The following is a 14,116-nucleotide window of genomic DNA, read 5'->3' as shown; positions in this document are numbered from 1 at the left end:
GCATTAAGTGGGATAGAAGGGTGGGGATGTGGCTTTTTAAATTAACACCCAAGGTATTACATATTCAAGACAATGCTAAACGAGTGTGACTCCTTTAAAGATTGCAGCCGCCAAGTGATTCATTATTGTTGACTTACATTGCTACATGGCAATTAATTGCCAGTCACTGGACACATACGAGTTCAACACTCTGCAAAATGTCTTTTCTTGTACATGTAAAAATGCAAAGCTCTTAAGTGCTGGCTAGTGATGACAAAATGATATGCTTATTAGGAAAGAGGTGATGTAATAGGAAGCTGCAATTATGTAAGAGAGAGACCTAAAGATTGAGACAAATGGTACAGGTGGATTCTTTCAAGCCCTTTATGAACAGGTATTTTTAAACCTTTGGCAAAAAGTATATAATACAGATTGTATATAATATCTATATAAACAGTATATATTATTTACTTATATATAATAAGATTTAAGGACACTGGAATTTTGGCTAGTTTGGACATTATTGTTACATGCCACCCCAATCTCTGTGTGGTGTGAGATTACCCAAGGTTTGGTTTCTTCAGAATAATGGACAGTGGTGACTGTGGTGTCTTTATGATATATGGTTTATTTACACATATATACAACCTGAACCTATGATGGAGGGGCTCACAGCCTTAATACCCCAGAAGGCTTTGATTCTCTCTGTCGGGGTGCTTCTCAGCCAAAGGAATACATAAGGCAGATAGTTAAATATCTGTTGTCAAAGATAACACAGTCACTTCTACAGCTCTGGATATCTACGCACACCAATAGTAGTAGTAGTAGTAGTAGTAGTAGTAGTAGTCATTATTATTATTAATAACAATAACAACAACAACAACAACAATAATAATAATAAATAATAATAATTTATTTATATCCCGCCCTCCCCAGCCAAAGCTGGGCTCAGAGCTACAGTGGTGTAGCATGGGGATGGCACAAGGGCAGTTGTCTCAGGCTCAAAATTATTAGGGCCACAAAATTTCAACACCCAGAGCTGCCTCAATACAGCTGTGCACTTCTGATGCTGGGCTCTGTTGAAAGCTGCTTTTCCATGAAGTGGCCTTTCCAGTCAATGGAATGGCTCTTATTTTCTCATCTCTGTTGCTGCGATCTCCCGGGTGATGTGGATGCTGTTAGACAGTTGAATGTGCATGCTAACTTCCTCCATTTCCCTCCCTCCTACTCTCTCCTCTGCGCAGCCCTGGACACTGGCAACCCACGCTATGCTACTGAATGGTTAGGCAGCTATTTCCAGGTCTGTGCTCTATGGAGCAGTTGTAGAAACAGGGCCAGCCCTCCCCACCAGTTTATGTACCTCCCTGCCAATGGGCTGTGTGCATGCAGCCCATGGTGGTGCCTGCTTGGAAACTTCCTTTGCACATCCCTTTTCAGTTCCTTCCTAATTCTGGGAGACAGTGGTGCAGGGGAGGGTGGGGAAGCACCCAGCCCTTCACTTGCCTGGCCTGCCTTTTCCTCTTCTTCCTCTAGCTCTGAAGCTTGCCTCCTGCCTCTGATTCTTGCCTCCTGGCTGGTACCAATCCCCACCAAACACTACCCCCCATCCCCTGAGTCAGACTCCAGCACCCTTCCCTATTGCCCTCACAGACCTACAATTCCCTAAGTGGTTTAACAGACAGTTCCTCCTCCCAGGAAACTGTACTGTAGCTCTGGGAGGGGAATATGGGTCTCTTAACAAGCTCTACTTTTTTTTGGGGGGGGGACCATGACTGGTTAAAGTGGTATGATACTGCTGTAAATTTATAATGCAAATGAGGCCTTAGTAATGCCCTATCTGTTTCAGCGTTGAAGGACTCCTATATAATTTATCATCTTATTCTATAGTTACTGAATCTGATTGCTACGTGTGTCTATCCTTGCCAACTGCTACAAGTGAAAAAGTCCGGACCATAACTGTTTCCAACAGTAAAAATCCAGTGTGGAATCAATCCTTTTGCTACAGGATTGACAGCCGTGTAAAGGTGAGACCATGTGTATTTCCCCCCATGTTGGTCATTCTAATTAGGTTCTGTTAACAAATGAATCTTATATACTATTCCCAAACTCATTCTCTGAGTCTGGGACAACATCTGCATGCAAGAGGGAAGTGGCAGTGGGTTTCGAGGAACTCAAAGGGTTGCAGAAACCCCAAAATATATTTAGTGAAAAAACCTATGTGTGTGTGGGGGGGGACGGGACGGACGGATGGACAGGGAACCCACCACAAAACAGTGTAGTAAAGAGTGATCATGCTCAGCAGACATGGAATAACAACTGTCAGGTGGGGGGCTGAGAAAATTGGGATAGACGGGTAATGGAATGGAATGGAATATCCTGGAAGAAGGCTGATCTGGCTGGCTGGAAGCCTGAGCAGGAGCAGTCCACACTGCAACATCTCACAAGGGAACCAAATGGATTCCACCCTGAATGAGCATAGTGACCCAAAGCATTAAAAATAATAATAATTTAAGCAGTATGCAGGCAAAATGTGGCCATTTTCCTTTAGTAATCCCCCCCACATAAGATGAACTCCCAAAGTGTGCAACACTGCTGATTAAAATTAAGAATTTCATTCATTTTTTCAAGTTTACATTTATAAATGCTTTTAAACAAAACTAAAATAAGCTTACAGACTGTCTTACAATAGCAATCTTCACAAGGCAGTTTACAGAGTGAAATAAAAGCAAATGCATTGTTAAAACAATATAAAAGCACAGCTGAAAATTATATAAAACAATAGAAAAATAGCAGTCTCCAAAATTTCTTTACCTGCTTCTGAAAAGAGAGCAGCAAAGAACATAAGTGAATTTCTCCATGGGAATGAGTTGCCCCAGATAGAGATCAAATTTACCTCCCAAATGGATGATATTTGGAGTTGACATCTTAAAACGCAGCTTATGGAGGAGAGGCCTATAAGTTTTAGGAGTGAGCAGTGGCGTAGCGTGGGGGGTGCAGGAGGGGCCGGCCGCACCGGGCACAACATCTGGGGGTTAGGGTTAGGGTGTGCAAATCCATGGGTTAGGGGGCGCAAATTACTTGCCTTGCCCCGGGTGCTGACAACCCACGCTACGCCACTGGGAGTGAGGAACCAGAAGGATAGGCTGCTTTATTTACATATCCCTCATGGACCCAAAGAAACAGAACTTGCATATGCTAGCCTGCATAGTTCATTTGTCATTTCTTTGAAACTCAAAATACAGTTTTCTAAAAAGAATTATTATCACAATGTGTTTCTATTACTAGAATATTCTGGAGCTAAAAGTCTGTGATGAAGATACATTCACCAAAGATGACCACCTTTTCACAGTTCTCTTTGATGTCGGTAAACTGCAAACTGGGCGAACTAGTCGTGTGAACTTCAACTTGAATCCAGCAGTGAGTGGTGAAATTACACTGAGAAATATACAGTGAAACAACTGCATGCCTGTGACATATTGGCTCAGTTTCCATGGAGCACTAAGTCAAACTGTTGCTTAAAGGACATTACTCTTGCTTTGCTCAGCTTCTAGTTCTGCAGTTGCAGTGAGCTAAGCCATGGCTCGTGGTTTATCTCCTCAAGACAAACCAAGGGATGTAGCCCTCCAACAAACTTTGTGGTTTGTCTGGAGTAAGTCAAACCATAACTCTGGGTTCAGATGATGTCCTATGCCAACCATGGTTTAGGTCTCTGCATTGTAGAAGCAGCAGGACCAGATGAGAGAGCAAAGTAGATGGATTTTCCTATCTGGGAGCCTAGATGCTTACATGCATTCATGTAATTATTGCATTATTGGACTTCACCCTTCATTAAATACTCGCTTTATTGCATTTTGATTCATGTGTGGATTTTTAAATAACATTTCCAGGGCACCCAGGCTGATATGATAATGACCAAAAGTGTGAACTTCTCAGAAATTTTGGCACTCAGAAACTAAGTTTTGTCAACATTTGGTCATTTGTGTGCGTTTTAAAGAGTAAACCTGTTTGCTGATTTTGCTCATGTATAATGTTGATAGCCAAATTATTGCTTAAATGGCTTTTCAAAATTAAACTCTCTTCAAAGTTTAAATTACAATTGGGCTGAAAAGAACATAGAAGTTCTTGAAAATCATGGAGCTTGTCAGTGGGGGAAATGAAAATCCAATATATTCATGGTTGTCTAGTTAATTTATTTTTATTATTAATTATGGAACTATAAAATAAGTCACTAAAGCTTAATTGTATTAGAATCCTTTAGAGTGAGTATGATAAACAAAATAATATTGTGTTTCATATTGTTACAAACAAGAAATGTACTTGCTACTTTTCTTCACTGCTTTTAGAATCAACTTTGTCAAGAACACACTTTCTGGAGCTGAAGGAATAATTGAATTATGTTCAGATACACAAGTGTGACTTTCCAAATGTAACTTTCCAAATGTAAACTTACATTAGCTCAGCTCATACGTAAGGGAAAGCCATGGTCTACTGCTATGTTTATACGTCTGCTTAATCCCCCTCTTAACTTATTTTGTGTACCAGAGGAGATTGGAATACATTGTTCCTGATTTAGAAGAACTTGGTATTCCTTGTGACATCTGAACTCTGGGAAGTGTGGATTGTTTAAACCATGGCTTGAGAACATTCAGATCCTGGTTTAATTTCACTAACCATAATTTAAACAAATCAAAGTCCCCCAAGTTTGAATGTCATGGGGAATACTGGGTTGTTTAAAATTGGAAATGGAAGCTTCCTGTCTCCTCATGGGCCTGAAAGGAGAGGAGAACTAGTGGGACTGTTTTCAGGAAGGAACTAAGGTTGTAGCATCCAAACAGTGTCTACATTGATACTGAAATACTGTGAACACATAAAATGATACTTATGATAATGAGGCATAATCATTACTTGACTCTACAAGCTGGGAGAAGGGTAAAGTGCCAAAAATAAAAAAATTATCAATGGATATGTAGAAAAGGAGATTTTGTATAGGGAGGAGTCATTCTTTTTCCTATTTTTTTTAGACACAGGAAGAGTTGGAGGTAGAGTTCACATTACAGCCCATGTGAGTACAACTCTTAATATTGCAAAGGCTATAATTTATGTGCAGAATCGCATCACTGCGGCTATAAGAGGCAATTATAATTTAATTTGTGTGTTTGTGTGTAACACAGATGTTGGGGAGACTGTGGTTTTAATTGTCGATTAGCAGGGCTTCTGCAAACACATTTCTTGTGTGGCTTAGGAATCTGTTATTTGCTGGTGTGTTTGCCTTGGTGAGAGAAATTAGCTGTGCTGAGATTAGTCAATGAAACCGAAAAGAGGCTCATTTTTTTACCATCAGCATTTGAGCTGAATTATGAGCATACAATAGGATACAAAATACAAAGCAAAGCAAAAAAAAAAAAAAAAAAAAAAGGCTAGCCAATTCAAAATATGGCAGGTTTCAAAAATGCAAATTCAAAAGCATTTCTTCCATGCTAATGAAATCTGGTGTAATGATGTGGTAGCACTTTGAGGGGAAGTGTGTGGGAGAAGCCCTCTTGCACTTGTAAGACTTTGCACTGGCTTCCATTAGCAGAATAGCTTAGTTGAATCTGGTCCCAGGATTTTTATTTTTTATACTAAAATTCAGAGAATGTTATCCACTGAAAGAGTGGCTGTGAAACTGTACATTGGTTCTGTGGTGGCCTCAGTCTTTGGCCCTCTGTGTGTTCCAACCCTGTTTGGATTAGTATATTCACTATCAGGTATCATTCTTCAGGCTGAAAAACTGGCTGCATAGTGGTGTCTTATTTCCTTATAGCATTTTTATCCCAGAAACAGGTGAAACACATAAAACCGGAACCCATTTATACTCTGCTTATGTTTTACTCTTTGTGTCTTAAAAATGCCTGGAAGGGAATTCACCTCAAAATATTTTAAATTGTGTGTCTTTGTTTATTAAAAATGGCACTAACTGCAAATGACCTTAGTCCCAGGAGCTTTGGGAGATGGAGTGCATGCGTCTAAGAGATGCTCCAAATATGTTCAAATAATGTGGGAGAAGTGTGCAAGCGGAGTGCAGCACACCATGTGTACCTCTCCTGGATCTGCTTCACTACCTATATGGGTTGGGAAAATGTGAATCATTAACCTCACTTGTACACCATGCAGTGAAAGAAGTAGTCAGGTGAGCAGCAGTTGCCAATAGTTTTCCATATCCCCCTGCATGGATTCATCACGTTTGAAGTGGCTCTAAGATTTGACACTGGTCCTTCTGAAAGGACAAGGGCATGTGATTTCAGATATTTTCTGACCATGTCTTTATACATGTTTTCAAAATGCAAGGAGGCCTGGCCATTTTATTTTTTAATAAAATTACTTTGGAGGTCTTTAAGCAGAGGCTTGACAACCATATGTCAGGAGTGCTCTGATGGTGTTTCCTGCTTGGCAGGGGGTTGGACTCGATGGCCCTTGTGGTCTCTTCCAACTCTATGATTCTATGATTCTATGATTTTAGATGGGGAAGATAAATCAAGGCGGTGTCAGTGGGGGGCTCAGGTGGGGTGACACTGGTGCTTCACATCTCAGCAAGGCATTGGCTTGGCCACAGAGGGCCCAGGCAGGCCGTTGCTGCCAGCAGCAGGCGTTTGAATGGCGTGGCAGCAACTGGTCTGGGGTGTTCTCATTTTGTCAGCTTGGGCAGTGCAGCCTCAGGCAGACAGGGCAGGGGGAGTTCGTTCTGCTGCCCTTGCTTATCTGCCACTGGAGACAAGTACAGTGGTACCTCGGGTTAAGAACTTAATTCATTCCGGAGGTCTGTTCTTAACCTGAGGTACCACTTTAGCTAATGGGGCCTCTCACTGCCGCCGCGCTATTTCTGTTCTCATCCTGAGGTAAAGTTCTTAACCCGAGGTACTATTTCTGGGTTAGCGGAGTCTGTAACCTGAAGCGTCTGTAACCCGAGGTACCCTTGTAGCTCAGTGTAGTTCATGAAGGCTAAACATCACTTGAAACATCTCATCACAGAATCATAGAGTTGGAAGGAATCACTAACTCTTAAGCAGGTGGTGTTATTTTGACTTTGGTTTAATAATTTCTATTGGAACAACTTTCAGTTTGTATGCCATGCCATTTTTCTGGGAATTTTATGTGTGGATTTGTAAAGGGGAACTACTTGTTCCAAGTACAGCCAGCTCTCTCTCTCTCTCTCTCTCTCTCTCTCTCTCTCTCTCTCTCTCTCTCTCTCTCTCTCCACACTCCCATCACCTGGCATTGGAAATTACCTTTACATTTGGTATTATATGCCATCACAACCATAACAAAATCGATTGATTCAATAGTTAACATTATTTTTTTATTTTACTTAACAAAATATGTATACCACTTACTCGAACAAAATGCCTCTGAGTGCTTTACAAGACAGTACCAATAAGATACAAACATTAAAAACAAGATACACAAAAATAAAATATAACAAATAAAATGAGTCATTTAAAAACATTTACACCTACTAAAATCGCATGTCAACATGAAATGCCTGGGTAGAATTGCTGGTACCAAAAAATGATGAAATTTTGAATTTAACAACAGTTGTCGGTGTGTCTGTGTACATTACAGCATTGCAGCTGCACTTCTTTCTGTTACTACGAGACATCAGTATTTGCTATTGGTGTTACGTGATCCATGAACAAAATTTGCGATGGGTGAACTCTGTTCAGCTCAATTTGTATATTCCAACACATCTTATTTTTCTGGGCCCAGTACCAATACAGTGGTACCTCTAGATACGAACTGGATCTGTTCCGGAGCCCTGTTCGCATCTAGAAGCAAACGTAACTAGTGACGGCACGTCTGCGCATGCGCACGTCACTTTTTGCTGATTCTGCACATGCGTGTGATGTCATTTTGAGTGTCTGCACATGTGCAAGCGGCGAAACCCGGAAGTAACATGCTCCATTACTTCCGGGTTTCCACGGAGCGCAACTCGAATGCGCTCAACTCGAAGCGTATTCAACCCGAGGTATGACTGTATGTGGAAGTTGTGCTGCAGTTCTGATAACATCATGGGGAGTGTGAATGGGTCAAAATGCCATTTCCTTCTCCCATTTCCTTCTCCAACACCTGTAAATTCCTGAATTCTGCCCCTTTCCTTTCACCGACCTTGCTGCAATGGGAGCAATGGCCATTCCTTCCTGATGCCTGGGACACTGGAATGGCAGCAGCAGGGATTCTGTAGGGATGTCCAGGAGCCCTGGAAACCACAAGGCCCAAGGCACTTGGGTTTCTGTCATGAGCATGCTCAGTGGCATCTCAGACTCCTGATATCTCTACTGAGTAGTTATTGTTGTGGCACACATGTCCAGAAGTTTACTGAGCCAGAGAAGAATTTTGGGGGACAAAGTGCTCAGTTCACAAGCTGAGTGCTTCAAGCTGGGAAGCATCATGTTGTGAAGCAGGTATGTAGGAACTTCATGCTTGAGCCAGATGCCATTATTCCTCCGACCACTTGGAACAGCTGTACACAGGGGGTGGCGCTGTGGTCTAAACCACTGAGCCTCTTGGGTTTGCCAGTCAGAACGTCAGCAGTTCAAATCTGTGCGATGGAATGAGTTCCCATTGCTCTGTCCTAGCTCCTGCCAACCTAGCAGTTTGAAGGCACACCAGTGCAAACAGCTAAATAGGTACCACAGTGGCGGGAAGGTAAATGGTGTTTCTGTGCGCTCTGGCTTCCGTCACGGTGTTCTTTTGTGCCATAAATGGTTTAGTCATGCTGGCCACATGACGCAGAAAGCTCTCTGTGGACAAATGCCGGCTCCCTTGGCCTGAAAGCAAGATGAGCGTCACAACCCCATAGTCGCCTTTGACTGGACTTAACCGTCCAGGGGTCCTTTACCTTTTTACACAGGGGTGAGTCATGGAATGCCTTTGCCATCCTCCACTGAGTCTCCACATGGAGGCCAGATTTGCCTAAAGGAGGCAACTGGTGCCCCAGCAGGCAAGGACTGAGGAGGTAAGTTCTTCCTCTTTTTCTTAAGTTACTCCATTGGTGTGTTTTTGTTTTACCTGTATTGCTTTGTCGTGTTTCACAAGTGACAGCATTTTTTCCTCTTGTTTGTTCATAGGGTCCAAAGACAGCCCCGGGTTGCTGCTGCTGCGCGTACTACTGCTCCTCCTCCTGTTCCTCGTGGTGGTGGTAATGAAGGAGGCCTTATAGCAACAGGAACACGCTGGATCCGGTGGATTCGCAGTATCGATATCCCTAGGCCTCCTGGCTTCTAACGGAGCACAGGATTCGAGGTTAATAAACTTTTTGTAGCTCTCCAAGAAGCAAATGGTGCTTCACATTCCTAAACGTAATTTATAGGGCATGTCTATACCAGAAGGCATCCTTTCCCCACTTTGGGGCATTTGACTGAGAGAAGAAGGTTAAAGAGTATGTAACAAGGCATAGAAGACAAACTTCTCACCTTGTATTATGTGAATATTGTGGTTCCCACCAGCCCTTCTGTGGCTTCTTCTTGTTGTGGAAATGGATGAGGAAACCATGAAAGCCCTACTCATGGACCTGGGCTCATAGGAGGGAGTTTGATTCCTAAAAATTGATCTTTGTGGACATGCTGCCTATGGGTGGTTAATTTAACTTTTCTCACTTTCTTCCCAACAGGTTTGAAATTGAGCACGATTATGTATTCCTGGAACAGGAAGAAGCTTACATGAAAACAACAAAGGAAAAAAGCTAAAGAAAAATGTAAATAAATGTAAAAAATGTATAAGATATATATTAAAACATTGACTATGAAGAAAAATCCAACTTGTATGTTTTTTTCTTTTTAGTAAAGTATTCGTCCATTTTTTTAAATATTTGTTTTAGTGCTGCCACTGTTTTTATAATTTATTTTATTGTGTTTTTATTGCGTTCGGAATGGCTAACAAGTTTCTTCATGCTCCACCCTATTGAATCCTCACAGCACCCCTGTGTGGTAGGTTATGCTGGGAGAGCATAACTGGCCCAAGAGATCCAAACCTGAATTTTCCTAGTCTTTGTCCTGTTCTTTGACCACTACACTGCACTGGGTTGTCTCCTACAATATTTACATTCTCACAGCGAGGTGAAGGTGAATTATTTTGTGAACCCATCCAAGTGTTTTTCGGGAGAAAAGACAGCCCTTTAGACCAAACTTCACACCAACTTATGCATTCATTTCATTTTGGTAGAAATGTTTCATATCTGTGCCATTGTAGATACTGACTGAGTTGAATCCTTATGAGATTGTTGTAGTCAGAGATTAATGAATAATTCTGGCATTTGGCGAGCCATGAAAGAAAGAAGTGCTCAGTAGGGCCCACTATAAATTTGCCTGGAGCATTTGGGGCAACTTTTCTTTTTGGGGGGAGTGGGGAACATTTGTCAGAACATTGCTTATAGGTTGTAGCCAGATGGGAATTTTTTGTGCAATTGCTGCTGATAATGGTGCTAGGAGATTTCACATGCTTTTCACACGCCACACACAGGATGTGCCACCCATTGTTCCCTTTTATCATTTAACTTCCAGTTATTTTCCCAGAACATATACAGTACTTCTTACATTTTAGATGTACATTTCACACTGTCTCCCCTTGCATTACCAGAGTTTGATTCCATCTTTTCTTCCGTTGCACACATTCACACTCAACATTAGTTTCTCTCTTTTTTTTATAGTTTTAGCAGAAGCTAAATTTGCTACTATATAACATTAACACTTGGGCTGGATCTAGACACACCAAAGAAGTGTTTCAGTTAAATGCTGTAAATTTAAACAGGGCAACCAGATAGAGAAAAATGGGAATCCATAATGCCATCTGGTGGTACAACATTATATCAATATATTCAATGCATATAAATCACTTTTTCTTTACCAATCTAGCTGAGTCCTAGGTTACGTTATGATGTTCTGTCAAAGGGACTCTCCCTCTCCACTATTCTTTTACACACTATGTTGGAAGTATTGGGGTGTAATGAAGGGTGTAAATTTCATTTTGCCAGAACACATTATGAACCTCAATATGCTTTATTTGAAATATTCCACCGGCTGCTCTTGCTTCCTTTGGCTGAAGACAGTTGATTCATGGCTGCATATGAAACTCCACATGCTATCTAAAAAGACATTTGACTACTAACAAGACCAAAAAATAAAAATAAATAAATCCAGTATACAGACCTGCTAACATTACAATGTCAGGACTTGGCTTACTAGCAGGCCCTGAAACAAAAATTCTTGGAAAGTCTTCAGTTGCTACAAACAGGAATCCACAACAAAGACTAGTACAGTGCTGCCTCGCAAGACGAAAAGAATCCGTTCCGCGAGTCTCTTCGTCTTGCGGTTTTTTCATCTTGTGAAGCAAGCCCATTAGTGGCTTAGCGGATTAGCGCTATTAGCGGCTTAGCGGGCTTAGCGGATCAGCTGATAAGCGGCTTAGCGGCTTAGCGGATCAGCTGATAAGCGGCTTAGCGGATCAGCTGTTAAGCGGCTTAGTGGCTTAGGATCAGCTGATAAGCGGCTTAGCGGCTTGGGAAAGGGGGGGGGGAGGAAAAAACCCCCGCAGGAACTCACAATACATTTTCGTCTTGCAAAGCAAGCCCATAGGAAATTCGTTTTGCGAACCACCTCCAAAACGGAAAACCCTTTCGTCTAGCGGGTTTTCCGTCTTGCGAGGCATTCGTCTTGCGGGGCACCACTGTAACTCAGAGCATGCAGTAGGCCCAAGGTTAAATCCCTGACACATCCAGGTAAGTGTGGGAGAGAGCCTTCCCCGGAGAGCTGTAGCCAGTCAGTTTTGATAATACAATGGTACTTCAGGTTACATATGCTTCAGGTTACATACGCTTCAGGTTACAGACTCCGCTAACCCAGAAATAGTGCTTCAGGTTAAGAACTTTGCTTCAGGATGAGAACAGAAATTGTGCTACGGCGGCGCGGCGGCAGCAGGAGGCCCCATTAGCTAAAGTGGTGCTTCAGGTTAAGAACAGTTTCAGGTTAAGAACGGACCTCCGGAACGAATTAAGTACTTAACCCGAGGTATCACTGTACTGAGTAAGCTGGAGTAGTGGTCTCACTTGGTGTAAGAAAGCTGCCAATGTTTCTATTGTAGTACATACTCCTCTGCTACTCAACCATTGCTACTGTGTCCTTCCTTCTAGCAAATCAAGATAACCAAGTGACAGCAAAAATGGCAATTTTTTTTAGCAGGGGCGATTAGAATAAGATCTATTATTTGATTATAGATGTAAACCTCCAGAATGTATTTTGTATTGTTAAGTTTTTACCTCTGTCTTCAGTCCGTTGTATTTTATTTTATTGCTATGGCTTGTGGCTGTTGCAAATAGATTCTTCTGATTCTCTGGCCCTACCGTTAGGCACAGTGAGGCAATTGCTTAAGGTGACAAATGCTGGGGGCATTCCTCTTGAAGTAAGGGTCTGCTGCCAGTCCAGTCACTTCTCTTTGTGGAACTACATGTGTGTAGGAATGTGCCATCTTGGCTTCTGCTTTAGACAGCAAACTGTCTTGGACTGGCCCTGATCTCCCTGCCACCTAAGAACTGCTTGTAGCAATCCTCAGGGTCCACAGAAGTGGAGTACCTTTAGGAGGTGGGAAAGAGAAAGGGACATTTTCTCCTTCCCTACAACTTGTGAAACCTCCTCATGCTGTGCTATAGCTCTCACAATCAGGAGCAGCTCACGGCAGCCCTGTATTAGAAGGCAAGTTGGTATAAACCACAGAGCACCAAAGGAGCCAGTTGGCAGAGCCGTCTTTTCCACAGGGCTTAGTGGTGCATTGCGCCAGGGCGCTGGCCTCTCAGTGGTGCCCCAGCAAGTGGGGGAGCTGCACGGCTTTGCTGGTGGCCTTTCCTTTCCCTGCATGCCCGCCAGCTGTGCCCCACCAACCATAAGGCTGCCAGGTGTGCAGCTTCCCTCCCAAGCTTCTGTGGGGATCGCTCTCCTCCCAAGGAGGCTTGGGAGGGGCGCAATTTCACTCCCAAGCCTCTGAGGGGATCACTTTTCCACAGCGGCATGGGGGAGACTTGCGCCCCCCCGATGGCTGGCAGTGCACAGCTATGGCCACCCCAACACTGTCCATGGTAATTTGGGAGATCTGGGCGGATATTTGCACCCCGGCGCTGCATCTGCTAAAGACGCCCCTGCCAGTTGGGACTGCCAGTGTCAGAGATGGAATGACTGGATATAAGATCAGCAGAGCAATTGAACACTGACATCAAGAGAGTTTCTAAGCTCTGTTTGTGCTGTGGGTGGGGGGGAAGGACAGCACCTTTGGGGATCTGGGGGCTGAGAGCTAAGTGGCACTGAAAGACAGGCTTTCAGGTAGTCGCTGTTGCAAGAATCCACCCCTCCTCCCAGCTGAAGGTGGAGATTAGGGGTCATTTTGATTATTAGGGCGTGATGTCTTAATGGGTCAGGAGACCTGCCATTCCACCCACCCGCCAAATGCCTTGGAAATTCTCTCATCCATAATGCAAGGGAACATGGAGCTCCAACCACATGATGCAGTGTGGATTCACATTGAATGACTTGCTTCAGAAGTCTACTACACTGAAGTGAATCTGATTCTGGGGTCCATTGCGGAACTAATCTATGACAACATATATGAGGCTAGTGGAAGAACTATAGGAGGACCACCAGCACATCTCCTTGTTCTGTAGCTTAACATCCAGAGCTCTAGAAGAGGCATGGGAAGCTATGGCTCTCCAAATGTTGTTGGACTCCAACTCCCAACCTCCAACAACTGGAGGACTCCAGGTTCTCCAGCCCTGCTCTAAAAGTTAAATGTCTTTTCCAACAGTGTTTACTTCTGTGCATAATGGATATATCTTTACATCTCTGTTTCCCATCTGTCAAATGAGCCTGTTGGCTATAAAAACCTATGCAATGAGAAGGGTATAGGTAGTAAAGTATTAAGGTATAATACCTAACTAATTACAATGTATTTTGTGCCTTAAAGGTCCCATAGAAAATATTAATGGACCGTAATATTTCCATCTGCCATTTTGTTTTTCAGCCCGGATAATCCTGAAAACATCATTACAAATGGAACTTTGGTGGTAATTATTCATTTTCAGAGTCCTTTTCTATGAAATGGCTGCTGTATGCAAACCTTAACC

The 14,116-nt window shown here is 42.8% G+C and overlaps 1 protein-coding gene across 1 annotated transcript in view; it reads left to right on the top strand.

Annotated features, from left to right (window-relative positions):
- LOC309541664 (cytosolic phospholipase A2 epsilon-like) overlaps positions 1-14,116 on the top strand; it is a 46,714-nt gene that overhangs the window by 15,274 nt on the left and 17,324 nt on the right. Inside the window, exons 4-7 of the mRNA XM_082239787.1 lie at positions 1,867-2,003; positions 3,265-3,396; positions 5,001-5,041; positions 14,014-14,056. Of these exons, the coding sequence (XP_082095913.1) occupies positions 1,867-2,003; positions 3,265-3,396; positions 5,001-5,041; positions 14,014-14,056 (353 nt within the window). The remainder of the gene's footprint in view (positions 1-1,866; positions 2,004-3,264; positions 3,397-5,000; positions 5,042-14,013; positions 14,057-14,116) is intronic.

The sequence above is a fragment of the Podarcis vaucheri genome, assembly GCF_965113315.1.
Source record: "Podarcis vaucheri genome assembly, chromosome: 1".
Classification (NCBI taxonomy): domain Eukaryota; kingdom Metazoa; phylum Chordata; class Lepidosauria; order Squamata; family Lacertidae; genus Podarcis; species Podarcis vaucheri.
Note: the sequence above shows the minus strand (reverse complement) of the source record. Positions and strands in the feature narration are given on the sequence as shown.